Below are 18,045 nucleotides of genomic sequence, written 5' to 3' on the forward strand. Positions count from 1 at the left end.
AATATTCAGTAAGTATTTACGTGCCAATTTACCAGGCATTCTGTCCACATCGAATCTATACTGGAGCTCAGACAGTAGATGATTCCTAATAATTCCCTGTGGTTTACTTATGAGAGGATCCAGTGGAAATTAGAGGGGAGACAACACCACTTCACAAGGAAAATGAATATAACGTAGAAAATGTGAGCAGTCGTAGGAAATACACAAAGCTGTAGGAGATGTGGATTAAGTCAGTAAACATCTTTCATTTTAGAGGGCCCACTTTGCAACAACTACTAAAAGCAACAGTAACAAAGCCGGGAAGCCATGCCTGTCACACCAGAACTTTATTTCACAATAAATGAACATCTGAAACAGGGGAAGCAAATACAGCAAGCATAATGAAAGTGGTGCTCAGGGGGTCAGAGCCAAAGAAATTCAAGACAAGAAAACGAAAAACATATAAAGGATGCGGTTTGCTGCTCCATTTGTTTTTATAGCACAATGGATGTGGAAGGCAGTGCAGCCCTTACACTCAGGATTTTTTTAATAAACTCTGGTTTTTAATAACCTGGCACACAGCCCTATAATTAGCTGTAATTTACTGAGACATGCAATCTTAAATACAATATAATGAAAACTGAAACCTCAGAGGAAGAATCTGAAAAAAAAAATAGGTCATAAAAATATGATTATTGCTGCAGGAAACTTGTACTCCTTGCAGAGATTAATCTAGAACTCTGTCACATTGACAGAACAGTGGGAAGAAGGAGTTCTGGCCAATCTGGTTGAGTGTGATCTACTTCTTCCAGCTCAGAAACCCTTCCTCTGGGCACACACATCCCAGAAGGCTGCGTACTGCCGAGACCTTCCCAAGACACCAGTGGTCCAAAGTGTCATGCCAAAAGGTTAGCCACCCAGGTGGCCTTTTGAGGCTCCCTTCTGGGCTCAGTAATAGACATGCTGGGATCACCCCACACAGGGAGCTCTATGGAAATTCTACCAAATGTTTCCTAAAGGAGGAAAGACCCATTTCTTGCCTCCTTTCCGGAAAGCATCTGTGGAGCACATCAGATTGTCTCAGAGTTCATAGCTTTTTTTCTTCCAGAAAACAAGACGTGATCCTTCTGGGACCACTAAATTAATAACCCCCGAAATAAACTGCAGCAAGACTTACAAGTTTGTTCTTCAACAGAATAATGAAATTTAAATAGCGAGTTTAAAAACTGAGAACTGCCCTCATCTCTCCAGCAGGAGTCTTCACTGGAGGTTGACAATTAGCGTGAGGCAAGAGGAAACCATATATCCTGTCACAGGACACAGCCCGCAGCTCCTAGCGTGGATGCAGTGTCCAGTAGGGGACTGTGTGACAGCACTGTCAGCATGTGACTGTAAGAGCCCCATCCTTAGATACGAAAGGCAGGGACAGGCCTCCTGCTGGGTGCTGCCTTTCCACAGCACCTTAGTCTGCTGAGGCCCTTGCCCTGTTTAACTGGGGACCCCAACAGGCTCACTGCACTGTTTCGCAGTGACCCAAACACTCAAATGGAACACGGTACAACTGCCTGGCGCCTGTGTATCGAAGGCCTCAGCATCCCTGCTCTCTGCTCTCACGGTACCAACGAAGTCAGTTCCAAGCAATTCTGGGATGTCCATAGGGCTGAGGAAAGAAAGAAAGCATAAGCCCGATCAGATCAGCAGTCTCTGGAGCACTGGGAATTAATCCCAACTCCAGTAAGAGCTAAAAGCGTAGTATAAATCAATGACTTTTTCATTTACAAGTGACAAAGCTTTGACCTTAAGCCATAACTGAGGCACTCTATTACCTTAAGATTTTATTCATTTATTTGAGAGAGAGAGAGCGAGAGAGACAACAGGAGCAGGGGGGCAGAGGGAGAGGGAGAAGCAGGCTCCCCGCCGAGCAGGAACCTGACACGGAGCTTGATCCCAGGACCCTGGAATCATGACCTGAGCCGAAAGCAGATGCTTAACCAACTGAGCCACCTAGGCGCCCCATTACCTTTTTTAATAATGTTTCCTCGTGGGGCGCCTGGGTGGCACAGCGGTTAAACATCTGCCTTCGGCTCAGGGCGTGATCCTGGAGTTATGGGATCAAGCCCCACATCAGGCTCCACTGGGAGCCTGCTTCTTCCTCTCCCACTCCCCCTGCTTGTGTTCCCTCTCTCTCTGGCTGTCTCTATCTCTGTCGAATAAATAAATAAAATCTTTAAAAAAATAATAATAATAATGTTTCCTCGTGTGCTCTGTGAAAGCCTGGACCCGAGGCACTCACTGATCCATGGTCAAGTAAGTTGAGAACATGCTGTTCCCTGCACCTCGGGAGCCCCAGCGGGTCAGGACAAAGCGGCTCTGCAGCCGGTGTAGCACCTGCCCTACCTGCCTCCTGGGCTTCCCAGAGTCATGTGACCACAAAGGAGCCAGCGTCTTTGTCTTGCAGCACTTTAGAGCACCGGGGGCGGCCAGAGCGGCCCTGGTACAGGAGCAGAGACGACGCGCCTGCTGGGCCATCCCGCAATTCCCGGTGCTCTAGCTATCAGCTCCCTGGGAGCAGCGTGCCAGCTTTTGCTTCTCCATGCGCCCTGTGGTGTCCTGCGCGGGGGTGACTGAAGTACTTCGAGAGACAGGAAAAGACGGAAGGAGAAGAGAGGATCATAGAGTGGGGAGGGGGCAGGCAGAGGTGCTGAGAGGAAGGGAAACCCAGCCCCTGTTCACCTGGGCTCCGCTGTCCGCACAGCTAGGACCTATCACCACCGCTCCTTCACCTCCCACCCACTGCGCCGGAGCTCTTAGAGGGCTCCCAGCCCCAGAGGGGGCCACATGGCCTGCAGCTCAGCACTCAGGACCAGAGCAAGGTCACCTCAAGCCCAAACAGGGACTGGAACAGCCACGTGTCAAGGTTCTCTACTGGCCGAGAAAGGGAGAAACAGAGGAGCGAGGAAGAACCAGAGCCGGCTGCGAAGCGGAGCTTAGCACAGGGCAACGAACAGGCCTCAGACAGCAGGGGCCAGGTCGGGTGGTGGCTTGGCAGCGTAGCCCGTCCCTGCAGACTCCCTACCTTAGGCCAGTAGCCCCGCTCAGCCATCGTCTTCGCCTCCTGCTGTAGCAGGGTGTCGGTGAATTGCTCTGCCTGCCTCGCCTCCTCTTCTTCCTCCTGCTGCTGCTGGTCCTCTTCCCATGCCTGCAGCTGGCGCTCTGCAACCTGGCCACCAAGAGCACAGTCACCCAGGACAAAGCTCCCGGGACAGAGCCCTGCCTCGGATCACAAGGGAAAGCCCGTGGATCTATGCCGGCTGGGGAATCCCAGCTCGAGAACAGTGACGGCATGTGCCAGAGAAGGAAGGGCATTTATGAGATTGGAAAAGGCTCCCGGGTGTGCCCACGTGCTTGGAAGATTATTCTGCGCTCCCTATCGGGTCCTGAACTAAATAAACTGTGCTCCAGCGAGCCAAAGGCTTGCGGACGCAGACAGGAAAGAGAGAGGCCAGGCCTGACAGCCTTGCTCTCACACAGATAGAGGACCTGGAGTGAAGCTGGAACTATTCAGGAGGGTCAGGGTTTCAACTGGAAAGGAAAAGGGGTGCTGCACTGAGCTCACTAATGTGGGCTTCTCAGACAAGGTCCTCGTGCCAGGCCTCAAAAGTAAGTCAAGGGTCTCGGCATCCGTTGCCACACTGGGGAAGGGGCCACAGCTGAGGCTGCCTCCCACCCCCAACCCGCCTGCCAGCTGAGCCCACCTGGGCCTCCAGCTCCCGTTTCCTGGCCGATTTCAGTTCTTCACTCTCCTCTTTCTCACGACGAGCTGACTCCCTTGCTTCCTCAAGATTTTGAATAAGTTGCTCCCTGTGTCTCAGGGACTCTTCTTGGGCCCGTCGGTTTTGTTTAAGCTTTTCTTGTATTTGTTGTTGTCTCCCTGTCAGAACCTACCCGCAGCGGGAAGGCAAAGGGCAGATTTCAGTGCGATGCTAACAGGTACTTGTTCTGCAAGCCGTGGACAGGCCCCAGCCCCAGCCTTGTCCTCAGCCTCAGCCCTGAATACGCCAGGTGAAGGCAAGTCCAGATCACAGGACTGGCCCACACAGTGTCAGCCCCGCTTCCCACCCATCCCCACCACACACAAAATGCACACAGACTGTACGGTAGGGAGAGACAGCTGGGCACCGACAAGGTGAGAGGAGGGTATGGAGTTCCCTCCCCAGAGCAGAAACGTAGCAACAAGGTTGTGAGTCTCACTCCCCATCAGTTCTAGAAAAAGAAACCACAAGCCATGCAGGTGACCAAAGATAAGAGTCTGGGTCATCCCCTCAACCTTTTGGATTTAAATTTACTGCTTAGAGTGGTAGAAACCTTCTGGGTTTGAGACCTGGCCACAGCACAGGATTACGTCCAGAGCATGGTCAGGCCTCAAGGACCAGGAGCGGTGGGAAGCCACCTGCCACACCCAATTATGCTCCCTGGAGGGGACACATAAGTGGCCACAACGAGGAGGAACATTTTAAATAGGGAAAATCAAAAGGCGCTGTGGAGTATCAGTATTCACCTAAGTGAGAAAGCACCAATGGGAACCCAACTTCCCACGGATTCCAAAATGACATGCACAAAATATAATTTCCATTTTAAACCACTTTAACTTTCAATACGTGGATAATGAAGGCTTTTTCCTAAAAGATTTCCTTTAAAAAAATTTTTTTTATTGAGGAATCTCTACCCACAATGTGGGGCTCAAACTCACAACCCCGAGATTAAGAGGCACAAGCTCTACCAACTGAGCCAGCCAGGAGCCCTTAAAACATTTCCTTCTAAATGGAGTATGCCTTTCGTGATCACTTAAATCCTGACAAAGGATATGTTCCTCCAAGAATCCACTTCTGGTTATGCATCCCAAGAAAAAAAATCCTAAATATGGAAAATGGAAAGCCTTATGCACTAAGATGTTCACTGCAATGTTTCTTGTAACGCCTCAAAATTAGAAAAAAAAGGAATACCCACAAGAGGGGAGAACACAAACTACAATATACCCACGTGATAATATGCAGTTGTCAAAATATCTACAAGGAAGATGTGACAGTATGTTAGAATGCTTGAGGTCAAACAGCAAAGGTGCAGAAACACACGTTATGCACAGAAACAGGAAGAGTGGAAGGAAATCAAGCAATGATGACTGTAGATGATGTGGGTCTGGGCGACTTGGTGTTTACTTCCTGCACTTAATTTTTTTCTAATAAGTTGATACTACTCTCATAATGACGTTAAAAGTCTCTTTAAGATAACCAGAGAGGCCTGTGTTCCAGAACATTTGGCAGGGTCAGCATGTGCTCGCAGCAGGGATTACCTCGCTCATCAGTCTGTCTCGGGCGCTCCTCTCCCGGGCCCACTCCGCCTCTCTCTTTTCCCACATCTCCTTGGCCTCCTCCCTGGGAACACAGAGCAATTGAGAGCAGGCTCCTTGCCATCACCAATGGCAGAAGACAACTAAAGAATCAACAGGGCTCCGGCACTTCAGGTACACACATCTGTGGGGCCAACCTTCACACCAACTTCTGCACGCAACTCTTCACGGGTGAGAATTACGGACAGGCTCACCGAGAGTATTCCTACAGTGAGGACTTTGGGCTACCTCGTTACGCTCCCGCCTCCTTACAAAACACCACTGTGATGACCTGCACCTAGGCCATCTGGACACCAAGGCGACTGAAGCCATCAGGACCCTGGAGAGGGGCCCTGCGGTGCCTGAGCTCTGTCACCTTGCTCCTAGGGTCTCTGCTGGCTCACCCTCCTCCTCGAGTCCCGATGATGTCAGGATTCAATACGATGAGGACGGAAAAGCGCTTTGCACAGCGTTTGACCCACAATCAGTGCTCGATAAATGTTATCTGTTATCTGATTATTTCAATCCCCAGATTAATTTTTAGGATCCAGAACCATCTGTAATAGACCTGAGCAGCATTCAGCATCTCCACAGTTTATAACAATTTCCTATCACATTTCTCAGACCTTGAAGAACAGACCCTTACTCTAAACCCTGATGACTTCCACCTTAAAGAACTTCAGGGAAACACCCCCACCAAGCCAGGTCCATTAGCAGACACGTGCTCCTCACGATGGGCAGCTGAACAAGGGCAGATGTTTCAGTCACAAGAGAAACCCTCGTGGTGCCCTGTGGGGATGTGAGGGACCAGAGCAGAGGCCAGGAGTGCCGGGCCCACCCAGGTGCCACCTCTTACCTCAACAGCAGCTGCAGCTCTGCCTCCCGCTCCCTCTCCAGCTGCAGCTGCTCCTCGATGACTTGCTTCATCCACGCTGCGTCGGCCAGGGCCTGCTCCCTCTTGGCCAAGTGCATGCGCTGGTTCTCGTCCTCCTTCTCGAGGAGCGCCTGCAGGATGCGCTTGTCCGCCTCCTGGAAGGGAGACGAGGAAGCACAGTGGGAGCGGTGGGAGCCCTTCTGCACCCCCAGCCTCCCACCGCCACAGCCCCTTTCTGCACTCGGCTCTGACAGCAGACATTCGTGAGGCTTCCAACGGTTCCCAAGATAGAGGTGGGAAGAGTCAGGGTGTAACCACATAGGGATGGAGGTGAACGGGTTTGCTCGTTCACTCTCCCCGTCCCTGCAACCCCAGCAAGCCCATGGACCCTAAAGGAAGACTGCGCAGCTAGTTCAAAAGAACGAGCTCACTCCCAGTGTCTGCGGTTTACCATTAGGTCACTACGCTGAGGAATGCCACTCCCATTTGTAAAGCACCCCACCGCTTATCTCTCTGGGCGTCATGTAAATACATCTAGAAGGATACTGCAGCAGACAGCTCTGGGGAGGGGCGGGGATTGCAGGGGTGATCGAGGGGGGATCTCCTCTGGTGTCTTATTAGAAGAACACACTCAGCGACTGAGCAACGGAAAGCATTTTCTTCCAAAAAGGGTGAAAGAAATGCCAGGCCGACTGACTCACCAGTTCCTCCTGGATCTGCTGTGTACGTCTATTGAGTTGCACGTTATACTGATGTCTCAAAAAGCGTCTAGAAATAAGCAAAATAGGGGCTGCCTTCAGTGTCTTATGAACAGTTAATGGAGGTCAGACAGCTGCTTCCTACAGAGTGTATCCTTTCTGGTTTGGGATACCCATGCAAGGCTGGGAACGGGAGAGGCTCGCCCGCCGGGCCCAGGCAGCCGCCGGGGGCCTTTCTCACACACACCCCAGCTCTGCCTTCTGCCGGAAGGCTGCCATCTGCTTCCTCTCCTCCTCCAGCCTCTCCAGCTCCCACCGCTGCTTCAGCAGATTCTCCTGCTCCTTCTTCAGCTTGGTGGCCTGTGGTGATGAGGATAGTTAAGTCCAATGAAGGTCATCAGAATCAGAGCTCCCTTCCAGTCTTCATCTGCATTTTCAGCAGATACAAGGCAACAGGGCTGGCCTGGCTGGGGGTGATCAGAACCCTCTCCCACTTCTGGGCTCTGAGCCCTGGGCCTGGCTCACTCATTTCCTGCAAGGGCCTGTGGACAAGGCTGAGACCCACACCCCATGCTCCCACAGGACCCTGCACTCGTCCACACCTTACCGTAACTTAACCTCTCTCCCCCACCTGACACAGCTCCCAGGAGCTGTGAGGGCCAGGGCTGTGGGCCCTGCTCACAGCCCTGTCTCTGGCGCCCAGCGCTGTGCTTGGCATCAAGCAGATAGTGGGCATTAAGGACCTATTTCCTGAATCATTTGGGCCTGAGGAAGGACAAGCTTCCCCTTGTCTGAATGGGAAGATCCAGCCCAGGAGTCTAGCTCAGAGAAACTGCACAGTATTCTCAACCAGCCTCCTGAACCAAAGACCCTCACAGTTTATGCCCTGAGATCCCAAACCTGCTAGCTGGGGATAGCTATAGCTGTGTGCTAAGTCAAGTCTACTTAGTGCCCTGGAAAATCCAAGTTCACACAGCCGCTCTGGAAACACACCCAAGAGAACAGGCATTCTCTCCATATCATGAACATTCTAGCATCTGAGCATACAACCTAGGAGGATGGAAAAACCACAGCTGGGAATACATGTGAGAAGGGAGAACCCAGCATGTTGCATTTCTTAGAATCATCCGTCCCGCTGCATAGGACCTTTTCAGCACAGCTTTCTAAATGCCCATTTTCTAACAACAGGCGGCTGCAAGAGAGGAGGCCGTGCGGCCAGGACCACGCCCTCACCTCCTTCTCCTTCAGCTTCAGCTCCTCCATCTGCTGGAGCAGCGCTTCAGCCTGGAGTTTGCCCTCCAACTGCCTCCTTTCCTCTTCTGCTTTCATCCGCTCCAGCGCTTCCCTCTGGGCCTGTTCATACTCATTTTCATACCGTTTGTTCTCTTCCTCTTTGGTGGCTTCTTGCTACATGGACCCAAAGGAACCCAGGAGGTCAGTGTCTGTAATGCAGCCAGCAAATACCCAGTTCCCCACCGCTGTTCCTCATTCGGACGTGTCTACGCCAGAGTGGGTCATACCACTTATCAGCCGTGTGACCCCGGGCGAGGGTGTGTCTTCCTGGACTCTATTCCCATGGGGGTGATGCTTCCCTCAGAGACGACACTGGGGAAATACTCAGCACAGGACTTGGCACAGAGGAGGGGCTCGGGAATGCCAGGGTTCCTTCCCCTTCCAAAAGTCAGCAAAATACTCTCCAAAATTAACCCAGAGGCACAGCTGTGAGTTCACAGAGGTGTGGACTTTTGTCCCCAGAGGTGCTGCTGTAAGCCAAGGTTGAGAGTTTACAATGCCAACTACATCAAAAGAGACGGCCAGCAACAACAGTGACCTTTAAGATGTGCAATCCACCTGCCAGTGACCAACCCTGGTCACCTGTCCTAGGAACGAGCACAACGGCTTGTCGTACATGTAAGAACAACCGCCATGCAGCGTTAGCATGTTACGTAAACTGAGATCAAGTCTATTCCTGGATCCGGGTCATTAACATCGAAAACAAGAAAACATCAAGGCCGTGGAGACACAGCATGCCCACCGCAGCACGGAGGACTAGTTCCCGAGTCATACACCATACCTGTTTTTTTTCTTCTTTCTGCATTTTCCAAGAGTTTATCACATGCTCCTTGTGAAGGGCTGATTCAACCTGAGGTGAGAAGGCGGAGAAGAGTAACTTCCTCACAGGTTCATGTGACATGTACACGCTGCAGGGCGCAGGGCGCACGGGCAGCCACCCTAACTACGTGAGGACTCGGGGAGGCCCAGGTACTTACAGGGGAGCACAAGGTGACCCCAACATGTACACTCTGAATGCCAGTGTTCACGGACTTAAAGGACCAGGCAGTTCTAAACAAATCATAAGAGCTGTAACAAAGGGGGCGCCTGGGTGGCACAGCGGTTAATCGTCTGCCTTCGGCTCAGGGCGTGATCCCGGCGTAACGGGATCGAGTCCCACATCAGGCTCTTCTGCTATGGGCCTGCTTCTTCCTCTCCCACTCCCCCTGCTTGTGTTCCCTCTCTCGCTGGCTGTCTCTCTCTGTCGAATAAATAAATAAAATCTTTAAAAAAAAAAAAAAAAAAGAGCTGTAACAAAGGAGAACAAGCTTTTCTCCCGGCACCGCTGGGGTTGAGCAGGAGCCGGTCAGTGGACACTGACGTGGAAAGAGGATCTGAAAGGCCGCTCCCGGCTGTTCCAAAGCCAGCCAGGCCCCAGGGCAGCAGGAGCCGGCTGAGAAGAGACTCAGCCTTTTGCCTGGCTCCCCAAAACTCCCTCTGCAAAGCAGAGTTGTATGAACACGTACTCCCGTAGCAACAGATGCGACATATTGGGGGTGATTAAGAAGAGATTGGGGGGGGGCGCATGGGGCCTGGGTGCCTCAGTCAGTTAAGCATCTGACTCAATCTCAGCTCAGGTTTTGATCTCAGGGTCCTGCGTTCAAGCCCCATGTTGGACTCCACACTGGGCATGGAGCCTACTTCAAAAGAAAAAAAAAAAGAAGAGATTTGGGTTTAGGGAGTCCTTTAGATCAGAAAACAAATTATAGCACTGTCCAAAAGCTTTTGTTTGGGAAATTGTCTATAAAAATTTTTAATTTTTATGTAAACATTTGTAACTAATTTGAGTGTTATAAAAAAAAAAAATTTTTATCTGTCCATCAGAGAGAGAGAGAGAGCTCGAGCACAAACAGAGGGAGAAGCAGGGCTCTTGCCGAGCAAGGAGCCTGATGTGGGACTTGATCCCAGGACTCTGGGATCATGACCTGAGCTGAAGGCAGATGCTTAACCGACTAGGCCACCCAGGTGTCCCTACTTTGGGTGTCCTAAATAAACATTTCTGAGTAAATGACTTTGGAGCACCCACCTAAACCCTCAAATGGCCAGGGAAAGCCTTAATGCTAACTGCACAAGACTGCAAAGCACCAGACTGCTCCATTACTTAGTGACCAGCAATTTCCAAATAGAATTAGGAATAAATAAACTCATCCCACCAAACAAAGACACAAAGTTTAAGTTGAAATAAATTATTGACAACATCACTGGTCATCTTCCTCTAGCCCAGTCTCCATGGAATGATGCCACTGAAGCCAGACCTGCCCTCCCTTGCCCCCAGGTCTCGCCCATTGTCCTCCTTTCTCCTGCCACCCCGTACTGGCCTCCACCATCACTGCCCTGGCCTCGTCCCCTCCTGCCGCCCTCCACACTGCTGCCAAAGCCACTGCTTCCTGAAATGCAGCTGGGTCCCGCTGTGCCCCTGCTTCAAATCACCCAGGTGCTCCCCATGCTTCCAGGAGAAGGCCACACAAGGCTGGCTGGGGTCTGGGCCCGCCTGCCTCGCCAGCCTCAACTCCTGCAGTCCCCCTTCCCTCTTTGATGGCACAACCTCTCAGCTACTATTGCTCCCTGGACTCGCTCGGGCCCGATCCTCACTCGGCTCCCTCAATCTGGAAAGTCCTTTCCTCACCTCTACACCATCAAGTTAAAGCCCATGTCCTTTCAAACTTCTCCACCCCAGCAACTCCTCTGAGATGCCTCTCTGACCCCCAACTGAGTTGGGGGCACTGTCCCGATGCCCATCTTTCCGAGGCTGCCCAGCCCACTGCAACCTGCACTGTAAGGAGCTGCCCACTGTCTCCTGCACTGGGCCGCGAGCTCCTGAAGAGTGCGGAGCCCATCTAATCTCCACATGCCCAGGTGCTAGACCGTGCAGCAAATGTTCAGTAAGTGTCGGCTGAACACCAAACAAACCAGATCTGCCTGGTGCATTCTTCAGGTGGCTGGGGTGTTCTCTCCTGTTTCACCCCAGCAAGAGACGCCAGTTTAAAACCAAGAAGGGAAACATGATTTCATCTACTTAGGCAAATCAAAGGTTTTCACCTCTCGAAGTCTGGGATTGTTCTTTTTCCAGTGTTCATATAAAAGTTGTTCAGCAATCTGTCAAGAAAACACAAAGCCTGATGTCACTTTTCAAATCCATTCACAGTTTGGATAACCCCCAGTGGAAGTCAGCTCGGGCTGAGAGCCCCTCCACTGGCTCTCTGTCACTTCCCCTGCCTTTCAGATCTCATGCCTGGGAGACACCAGAATGGAACCAGACAACCCTGACAAATGACTGCCACAATGGTGATGGAAGGGTGCCGAGATCTGATGCTACAGATGCGTCCCAGATGTGACAGATCTGTTGCAAAAGATACAACAGGCTTCAACACACAGACTGGGGCTCACCACTCCCCACAAGTACTCGGAAGATAAGCTATCCCAGTGCCAAGCCTTTGCAAGACCACGGGACTAGAATAAAGACAAAGGACTCAGATGTCATGATTTAAGGGGCCAAAGAGAATAGAGGTGGCTCGTGCCAAACACACGTGAAGAACAACGGAGCACCAGCCCCTCCCCCTGCTGGCTCTGCCATTAACTGCTGGCTCATCAGACTGGAGTGCACCTCACTGATGGGCTGGGGACACTCCCACTCTGTGGGCTCCTAAGGGGCTAGAAGAAGTTACCAGTTTCCTTTGCTCTTCTCGGGCTGACTTCAGATTGCCGTGCCGCTCCCGGATCCGTCCCTCCCGCAAGTCCATGCTTAGCCGCAGCGCCTCCAGCTCTCTGGCCTGCAGGTCCTGCTCCTCCAGCAGCAGCTGCCTCAGCCTCTCCCGTCTGCCTTCCAGCTGCTTCCTCTTCTCCTCCTTCATCTTCTCACGCTGATAAGCATGCATGCTGGGTGAGAAGGAGCCCTCCCTACATCAGTCGTGCGACAGCCACACGCGGCACGCTCTGCTCTGCTGTGTGGCCAAAGAGGCTGAGGTGGACGTGACATGGTGACACAGGGAAGTGTCTTCTAGCCAAAGTGAAGACAGCAGGTCACCGAACACTATGCATAATAAAATCTTGGTTTCGCAATAAGAAAATGTACAGTGGTCTCACATATGCACGTAGTCACAGTACTAGCTAACATTTGAGCAATTACCATGTACGAGGTACTATATACGTGGATGGCTTCATTAATCATAAATCTTACCAAGTAGGTTCTGTTGTAGCCCCAGTTCACTGAGGAGGCAACCGAGGCTCATTCATACAGCAAGTGACACAGTCAAGATTTCCATCCAGGTTTGTCTAACTCCAAAGCCTACGCTTTTACCCTCCATGTTTTTTACATATATTTCTGCAACAATGGATGCATATGTGTGTGTGTGTATGTGTGTTTATATGTACACAGCTGGGGAAAACTACAGGAGGATCCACATCAGACTGTTAATTGTGGTTCTCTCTGGGGATAAAGGGTCACCCGGGGACTCCCAGATTCTATATATATTTCTTATTGCCTCCTCTTTTCAATGAAAATGTATTATTTCACTGATGATCTTTCTTTTCAATTTTCAGTTGGAAAAACAGGACCATGCAGGGAACCTATGCCGTCCAGCAAATTCCTTGAAAAAACATGCTGTTAAGCCACTCTCCCCCCGCCAAACCCCCTTCGGAGTTCTTAAAGCCACATGCCCTGACCAACAAGTGGCTTCCTGTCTCTGTCCCCCTAAGGTCACTGTAGTTACCTCCGCTGGTAGGAGGTCCTGGAGCTCCATTCCGCCTGTTTGGAACTACAGATATCAGACAGCCTGAAGTAGCGGCTGTTCTGGTCCCACTGCTGCCGAAGCTGGGCCTCCTGCTCTCGGTGTCGCTGTCGGGCCATCTGCTGGTCCAGGAGCCTCCGGCTGCACCAATAAGAGGGCAGCGTGGGGAGGGCCATCTGAGGAGAATGGCAATGGGAGGAAGATGAGCCTGCTGCAGCCCCCTAATGAGTGGTCCTCACCTCTTGGCTAGCCCCTGGAATCCACCCCACTCCAGACCAATGACGTCAAAAAAGTCTCAGTGCAGGATCCCAGGCATCAGCATTTTTCAGATGATCTGCAGATCATCACTTTAAATAAGCTTGGACTGCACGCAGCTGTGAGCCAGACACCATCAAGGGCGCTGCAGCTGAAGACGGGGCATAGCAATGCCGGCCCAAACACTAGGGAGCTTCGACGCTCTCCACAAAGTAACAGGGACAGTAATTTCAGGAACATATATATGTGCCAAGCTCTTGACATATATGATCTTTTTCATTATTATAATCACCCCATAATTTGGCAGGTGAGCAAACTCAAGTTCAAAATGGTGAAACGACTTGCCCAAGACCACAGAGCCAGGAAATAGAAGAAATGAAAGGGCTGGGATCCTAATTCATGTCATTGTGAGACCAGGGCATGGGCTCTGTCGACAGCAAGAGGCTGCCTGTGAGGACCAACATGCCCTGGCTCTGGCAACCCCCAGGGAGCGGCCCAGCCCAGCTGTCACAGCTGGAAGTATTTTGGGTTAGCATGGATGACACATCCCTCAATTTACAGATAGAGAAACTGAGACCCAGAGAGTGTGCCGGGTCACGGAGCAAAATGGGAACACAATAGAAACTTGACAGTAGAGAGCAGTCTCACTCCAAGCACCTCTCCCTGACCCCAGAGCTGCCACGATGGGCAGGGTCTACACAGTGCCTGGCTAGGACAGAGCTTACGGAACGTCTGTTGAATAAGCGGATAGGTCTGGGTCCAGGCCAAGCCTCAAGCTCAGCGCTCAGAGCTGGGTGAAAATAATCTACGTCTGTGGACCAAGTTTAGCCTGCAGGCTGCCAGTTTACAACCTGTCTTGAAACCGTGGCAAGGTGTACGTAATTTTTTCCTTGCTCTGTAAGCCGCCCGCGGAAAAGCTCTGCGCCAGGAATCAAGAAACGAGACTCCGGTCCTGGATCGGTCGCATCCTTCTCGCAGCCCCAACGTCCACATATGACAAAAGGGGTTGCAGAGCAAGGCGTCGGACCCAGAGCCGCAGACACAGTGGGTCCCCGGACGTCCGCCGCGGTTCCCGCCGCGCGGGGCCACTGCGGCCAGGCTTCGAGGGTCCCGGCCCCCACGCTGGCTCCGGCCGAGCCCACCCTCCAACTCACGTTTCTCCGCGCCCCGGAGTTTCCGAAAAGTGCCCCCGCCGAGCTCCCCAACCAAACCCGGCCAGTCGCGCGGCCACCCTCTCCGAGCCCTGCTGCACCAACGCCGGCCGTTTCCCCGCTCGTTGCCCGGGGCAACGGACGGACAACGGAGCGCCGCGAGGGCCAAGCCGCTTCCAGCGCGATACGGAACATGCGGAGAGAAAGGAGACTGTGTTTTTTTTCTCTAGCGCCCTCTCGTGGGGGGCGGGAGATCAACCGCAAACGTCGCTAGTCCCGGAAACAGGAAAGAATGAAGGTGAAGGAATCCTCACTACTCCGCAAAATTAAGGCGGGTGGTTACCTGGGCGGGAGAGGGGATGAAGGTGAGGGTTGGGTGGGGAAGGTCAGGGAGACACGATAGGGGAGGAGACTATAAGTCAGTGGTTCTCAAGCCTGGCTGCACACGAGAATCACTTGGGGAGGTCTTAAAAGTCCAGATGCCTTTAAAGAAGAAAAAATAAATAGATCCACGTGCCCAGACCAAACTCCAGACCAATCCCATTAGGTCCTCAGGGCGTGAGAGGTTGTCTCAGCTCCCCAGGCGCTCTCAGCGTGCAACCAGCTGGGAGAGAGAGCCCGTGGCCTAAGTGGCTACCAGTTATTGGTAACTATGTCTTTAGCTTGGTGGTGGGTTCAAGGGTGTTCATTCTATTGGTGTTTTAGGACTCGCATGGATTATTTTATGAATGAGAAAGATAATAAAGGGGCGCCCCCCTGGCTCATTCGGTAGAAGCTGCGACTCCTGAATGTCAGGATCGTGAGTATGAGCCCCATGTTGGGCATGAGGCTTAGTTTAAATTTGTTTTCTTTTTAAAATTTTTTTTTTAAGATTTGATTTATTTATTTGACAGAGAGAGAGACAGCCAGTGAGAGAGGGAACACAGGCGAGAGAGGGGAGTGGGAGAGGAAGAAGCAGGCTCCCAGCAGAGGAGCCTGATGTGGGGCTCGATCCCAGAACGCTGGGATCACGCCCTCAGCCAAAGGCAGACACTTAACGACTGAGCCACCCAGGCGCCCCTAAAAATTTTTTCCTTAAATAAATAAATTTACCTTAAAAAATAATAAAAACGACTTTACTCATTCATCCTCTTTTCTTTCATTTTCCCATTCTTTGTGTTTAATTCTAATTCCTCCCTTCATTCTTACTCTTTTGTCTGTTTTTTTTTTTTCCCCCTGGGTGCAGCATAGCATCTTGTTGAACATTTGGGCCTCTATTCCAGCCTCCAGCAAGCCAATTGTGGGGTCACTGCTGTCTGGGAAATGAGAGTGGTAAAGTCATTGAACAGAGAGACCTTTAGACCAGGCAGCTCTGATGCCTTGCTAGCCTAGCAAGCAACCCAAAACCTAACCCAGGATCAAGCCTGGCTGCACACAAGAAATCTGAGAAAATTTTAAGTTTAAAATTTGAGAAAAATTAAACGTAAGGACAACCAACCACAAACAGCCACCCAGCCTTTCCCAAGTACAGCAACCGCTTAAGCTATAGCCAATAAAGTGATTTTCTTGCTTTGCTTCAGCCTCTTCTCTGTAAAAAAAAAAAAAAGCTCTCCCCCAGGTCCTGCCTGCTGGCGCAGAGCTCCTACCCACCTTTGGTTTGGTGCTACTCAGTTAAAATTGATATATGCCCAAACAAATGCTTGAAGAGTTTAATGTGCCTTGGTATACCCTTTAACAAGAGTATCAGCAGCGCTGTTTTTTAGAGTTGCCCTTGTGAGACGAAATTAAGGGGTCAATGGAGAGCGCGCAGGAGCGGAGCACCGGGTACATCTCACGTAAGTACTCCTTCTTCCCATCTCCCTTTCCTTGACTCTTGCTGACTCGGAGTCTGCCCTGCCCCATGCATGAGATTCCCCAGGGTTATCCTCCTGTTGGTCCCTACCCCTTTGGCCAAGCTATGGCCACTTTTCTATATTGTGTCCCCAATGGGCCAGGGAGGCAGCTACCCACCAGGGTCAGCCCCGCAAAAGAGCCCAATACTTAAATGCTTGCTGATGGGTCTCTCTGAGTGTGGTAGGAAGTTCAGAAATATGTGAATTGGGTAGGGGGAGACCTGGCTTCGGTCCCAATTTTGTGCCTCTTGAGTGAGTCCCCTCTGCTCCCTGGGCCTTTGGTTTTCTTATCTGTGTCATTGCCTTAAAGGACCAAGGGGGCTCCAGGCCCTAGGGCTTGGCTGGAGTCCCCAGTCCTCAGGCCGTGGCCTCTGGGCCTCTTCTGCTGCACAGCCACCCCATCGGCCCCCACTTACTCAGCGTCTACCCTCATGACCACACAGCTACCTGCAGCTCATGAAGCATCTTTACAAGTATCTTTTCCTTTGTTCCTCTCAGGACCCCTGTGAAATATTGTTCCCATGTTATTATTTTTTTTAAAGGTCTTATTTAAAAATTTTTTTAAAGATTTATTTATTTATTTTAAAAAGAGAGAGAGCATGCACACATGAGCAGGGAAAGGGCAGAGAGAAAAGGAGAGAATCCTCAAGCAGACTCCCTGGTGAGTGCAGAGCCTGGCGCTGCCACACGGCACCCCAAAAGATTTTATTTTTTTAAGTAATTTCTACACCCAACTTGGGACTCGAATTCATGACCCCGAGATCAAGAGTCGCACGCTCCACTGACTGAGCCAGCCAGGCGCCCCTTGTTGTTCCCGTTTTAAAATGGTCTAAACTCAGAGAGTGGCATCTCCTTGCTCAAGGAAGGTGGTAGAAGCCCCGCCCTGTCTGATTCCAGGGCCCAGGGGCCTCTCAGCAGGGATCACCCCCTTCCTTGTCGTCCTCCTGGCATCTAGCACAGGGTAGGCCCACCATAAGTATTTGTTGAGAATGAATGAGTAGATGCCCTGCTTTTGAGTCTCTTCTTCTCCAAAAGGAAAAGGGAAGCATAATGTAGAAAGGAAGCAAAAAGAAAGAAAAAACCGAACAAACATTATTTGAATACCATTTGCCGATGCTTTGGGATGTGTTTCCTCCCTTAATCTCCCTCCAGCCAATGGGCATCCTGCATTCATCCCGTACATAAGGGAACTGAGAGCCTGGAGAAATCAAGCCACTCTCTTGAGGTCACACAGCAAGGACTGTGTGAACTGGAATTCACACGCAGCCTCCAGGAGCGCGTGATCCCTCTTCAAACAGCTTTTCCAGGAGCTTGCGACCTGCAGGTGTGGCTCTTAAAAGAGGCCAGCAGATGTGGACCAGCTGGGCCATTTAAAGAGTTCAGCAATCTTAACTATTCAGTGACAGATTGTTGACTGGGGCCCACAGGGGGCGGAGAGGGGAAGGCCTGGCAGGTGGACACTGCTCGTGCTGGGCCCTGGGCCAGGGCCGTGAGGAGGGCTGTTCTTGGACTTGCGGCTTTGGGTGTCCTAGCATGAGAGGAGAAAACAGGGCTGGAGAGATGGCGTGACGATACGGGAGCGGCTCCTCACTGGCTGAAGTGTGATAGTGCTGGAGGCCGTGCCGTGCCCTCACTTAATTAGTAGGTGGTGTGGCCAAGGCACGTTGGTCTGTGCTGGGTTTTCACAGGGTTTCAACATCAGCCACTCTTCTGGCTTCTCTCTTCTCGCCGGGGCTGGGCTCCCCATCCTCCACGAAGACAACAGATACTGC

At 51.5% G+C, this 18,045-nt stretch overlaps 1 protein-coding gene across 1 annotated transcript; it reads right to left on the bottom strand.

The window, feature by feature from the left end:
- Positions 1-307: 307 nt before the first annotated feature.
- TCHP (trichoplein keratin filament binding) lies at positions 308-14,546 on the bottom strand. Its single transcript, XM_026515091.4, has 13 exons — positions 14,406-14,546; positions 12,979-13,172; positions 11,935-12,145; positions 11,309-11,365; positions 9,012-9,080; positions 8,171-8,344; positions 7,185-7,297; positions 6,941-7,007; positions 6,222-6,394; positions 5,330-5,411; positions 3,735-3,920; positions 3,056-3,199; positions 308-1,639 (listed from the first exon to the last, which is right to left on the bottom strand). Exons 2-13 carry the CDS (start codon positions 13,170-13,172, stop codon positions 1,607-1,609), a joined length of 1,503 nt encoding a protein of 500 aa, XP_026370876.1. The 5' UTR covers positions 14,406-14,546; the 3' UTR covers positions 308-1,606.
- Between the last annotated feature and the right edge of the window lie 3,499 nt (positions 14,547-18,045).

Source organism: Ursus arctos, unplaced genomic scaffold, assembly GCF_023065955.2.
Source record: "Ursus arctos isolate Adak ecotype North America unplaced genomic scaffold, UrsArc2.0 scaffold_34, whole genome shotgun sequence".
NCBI classification, from domain to species: domain Eukaryota; kingdom Metazoa; phylum Chordata; class Mammalia; order Carnivora; family Ursidae; genus Ursus; species Ursus arctos.

Excerpts from the sequence above, each read along its gene's own strand:
- TCHP (XM_026515091.4), bottom strand. The coding sequence starts at position 13,172 with ATGGCCCTCCCCACGCTGCCCTCTTATTGGTGCAGCCGGAGGCTCCTG. Across the intron at positions 3,921-5,329 it reads GAGACAGACTGATGAGCGAG|GTTCTGACAGGGAGACAACA; the intron begins GTAATCCCTGCT and ends CGCTGCGGGTAG. Across the intron at positions 1,640-3,055 it reads AGCGGGGCTACTGGCCTAAG|CCCTATGGACATCCCAGAAT; the intron begins GTAGGGAGTCTG and ends TTCTTTCCTCAG.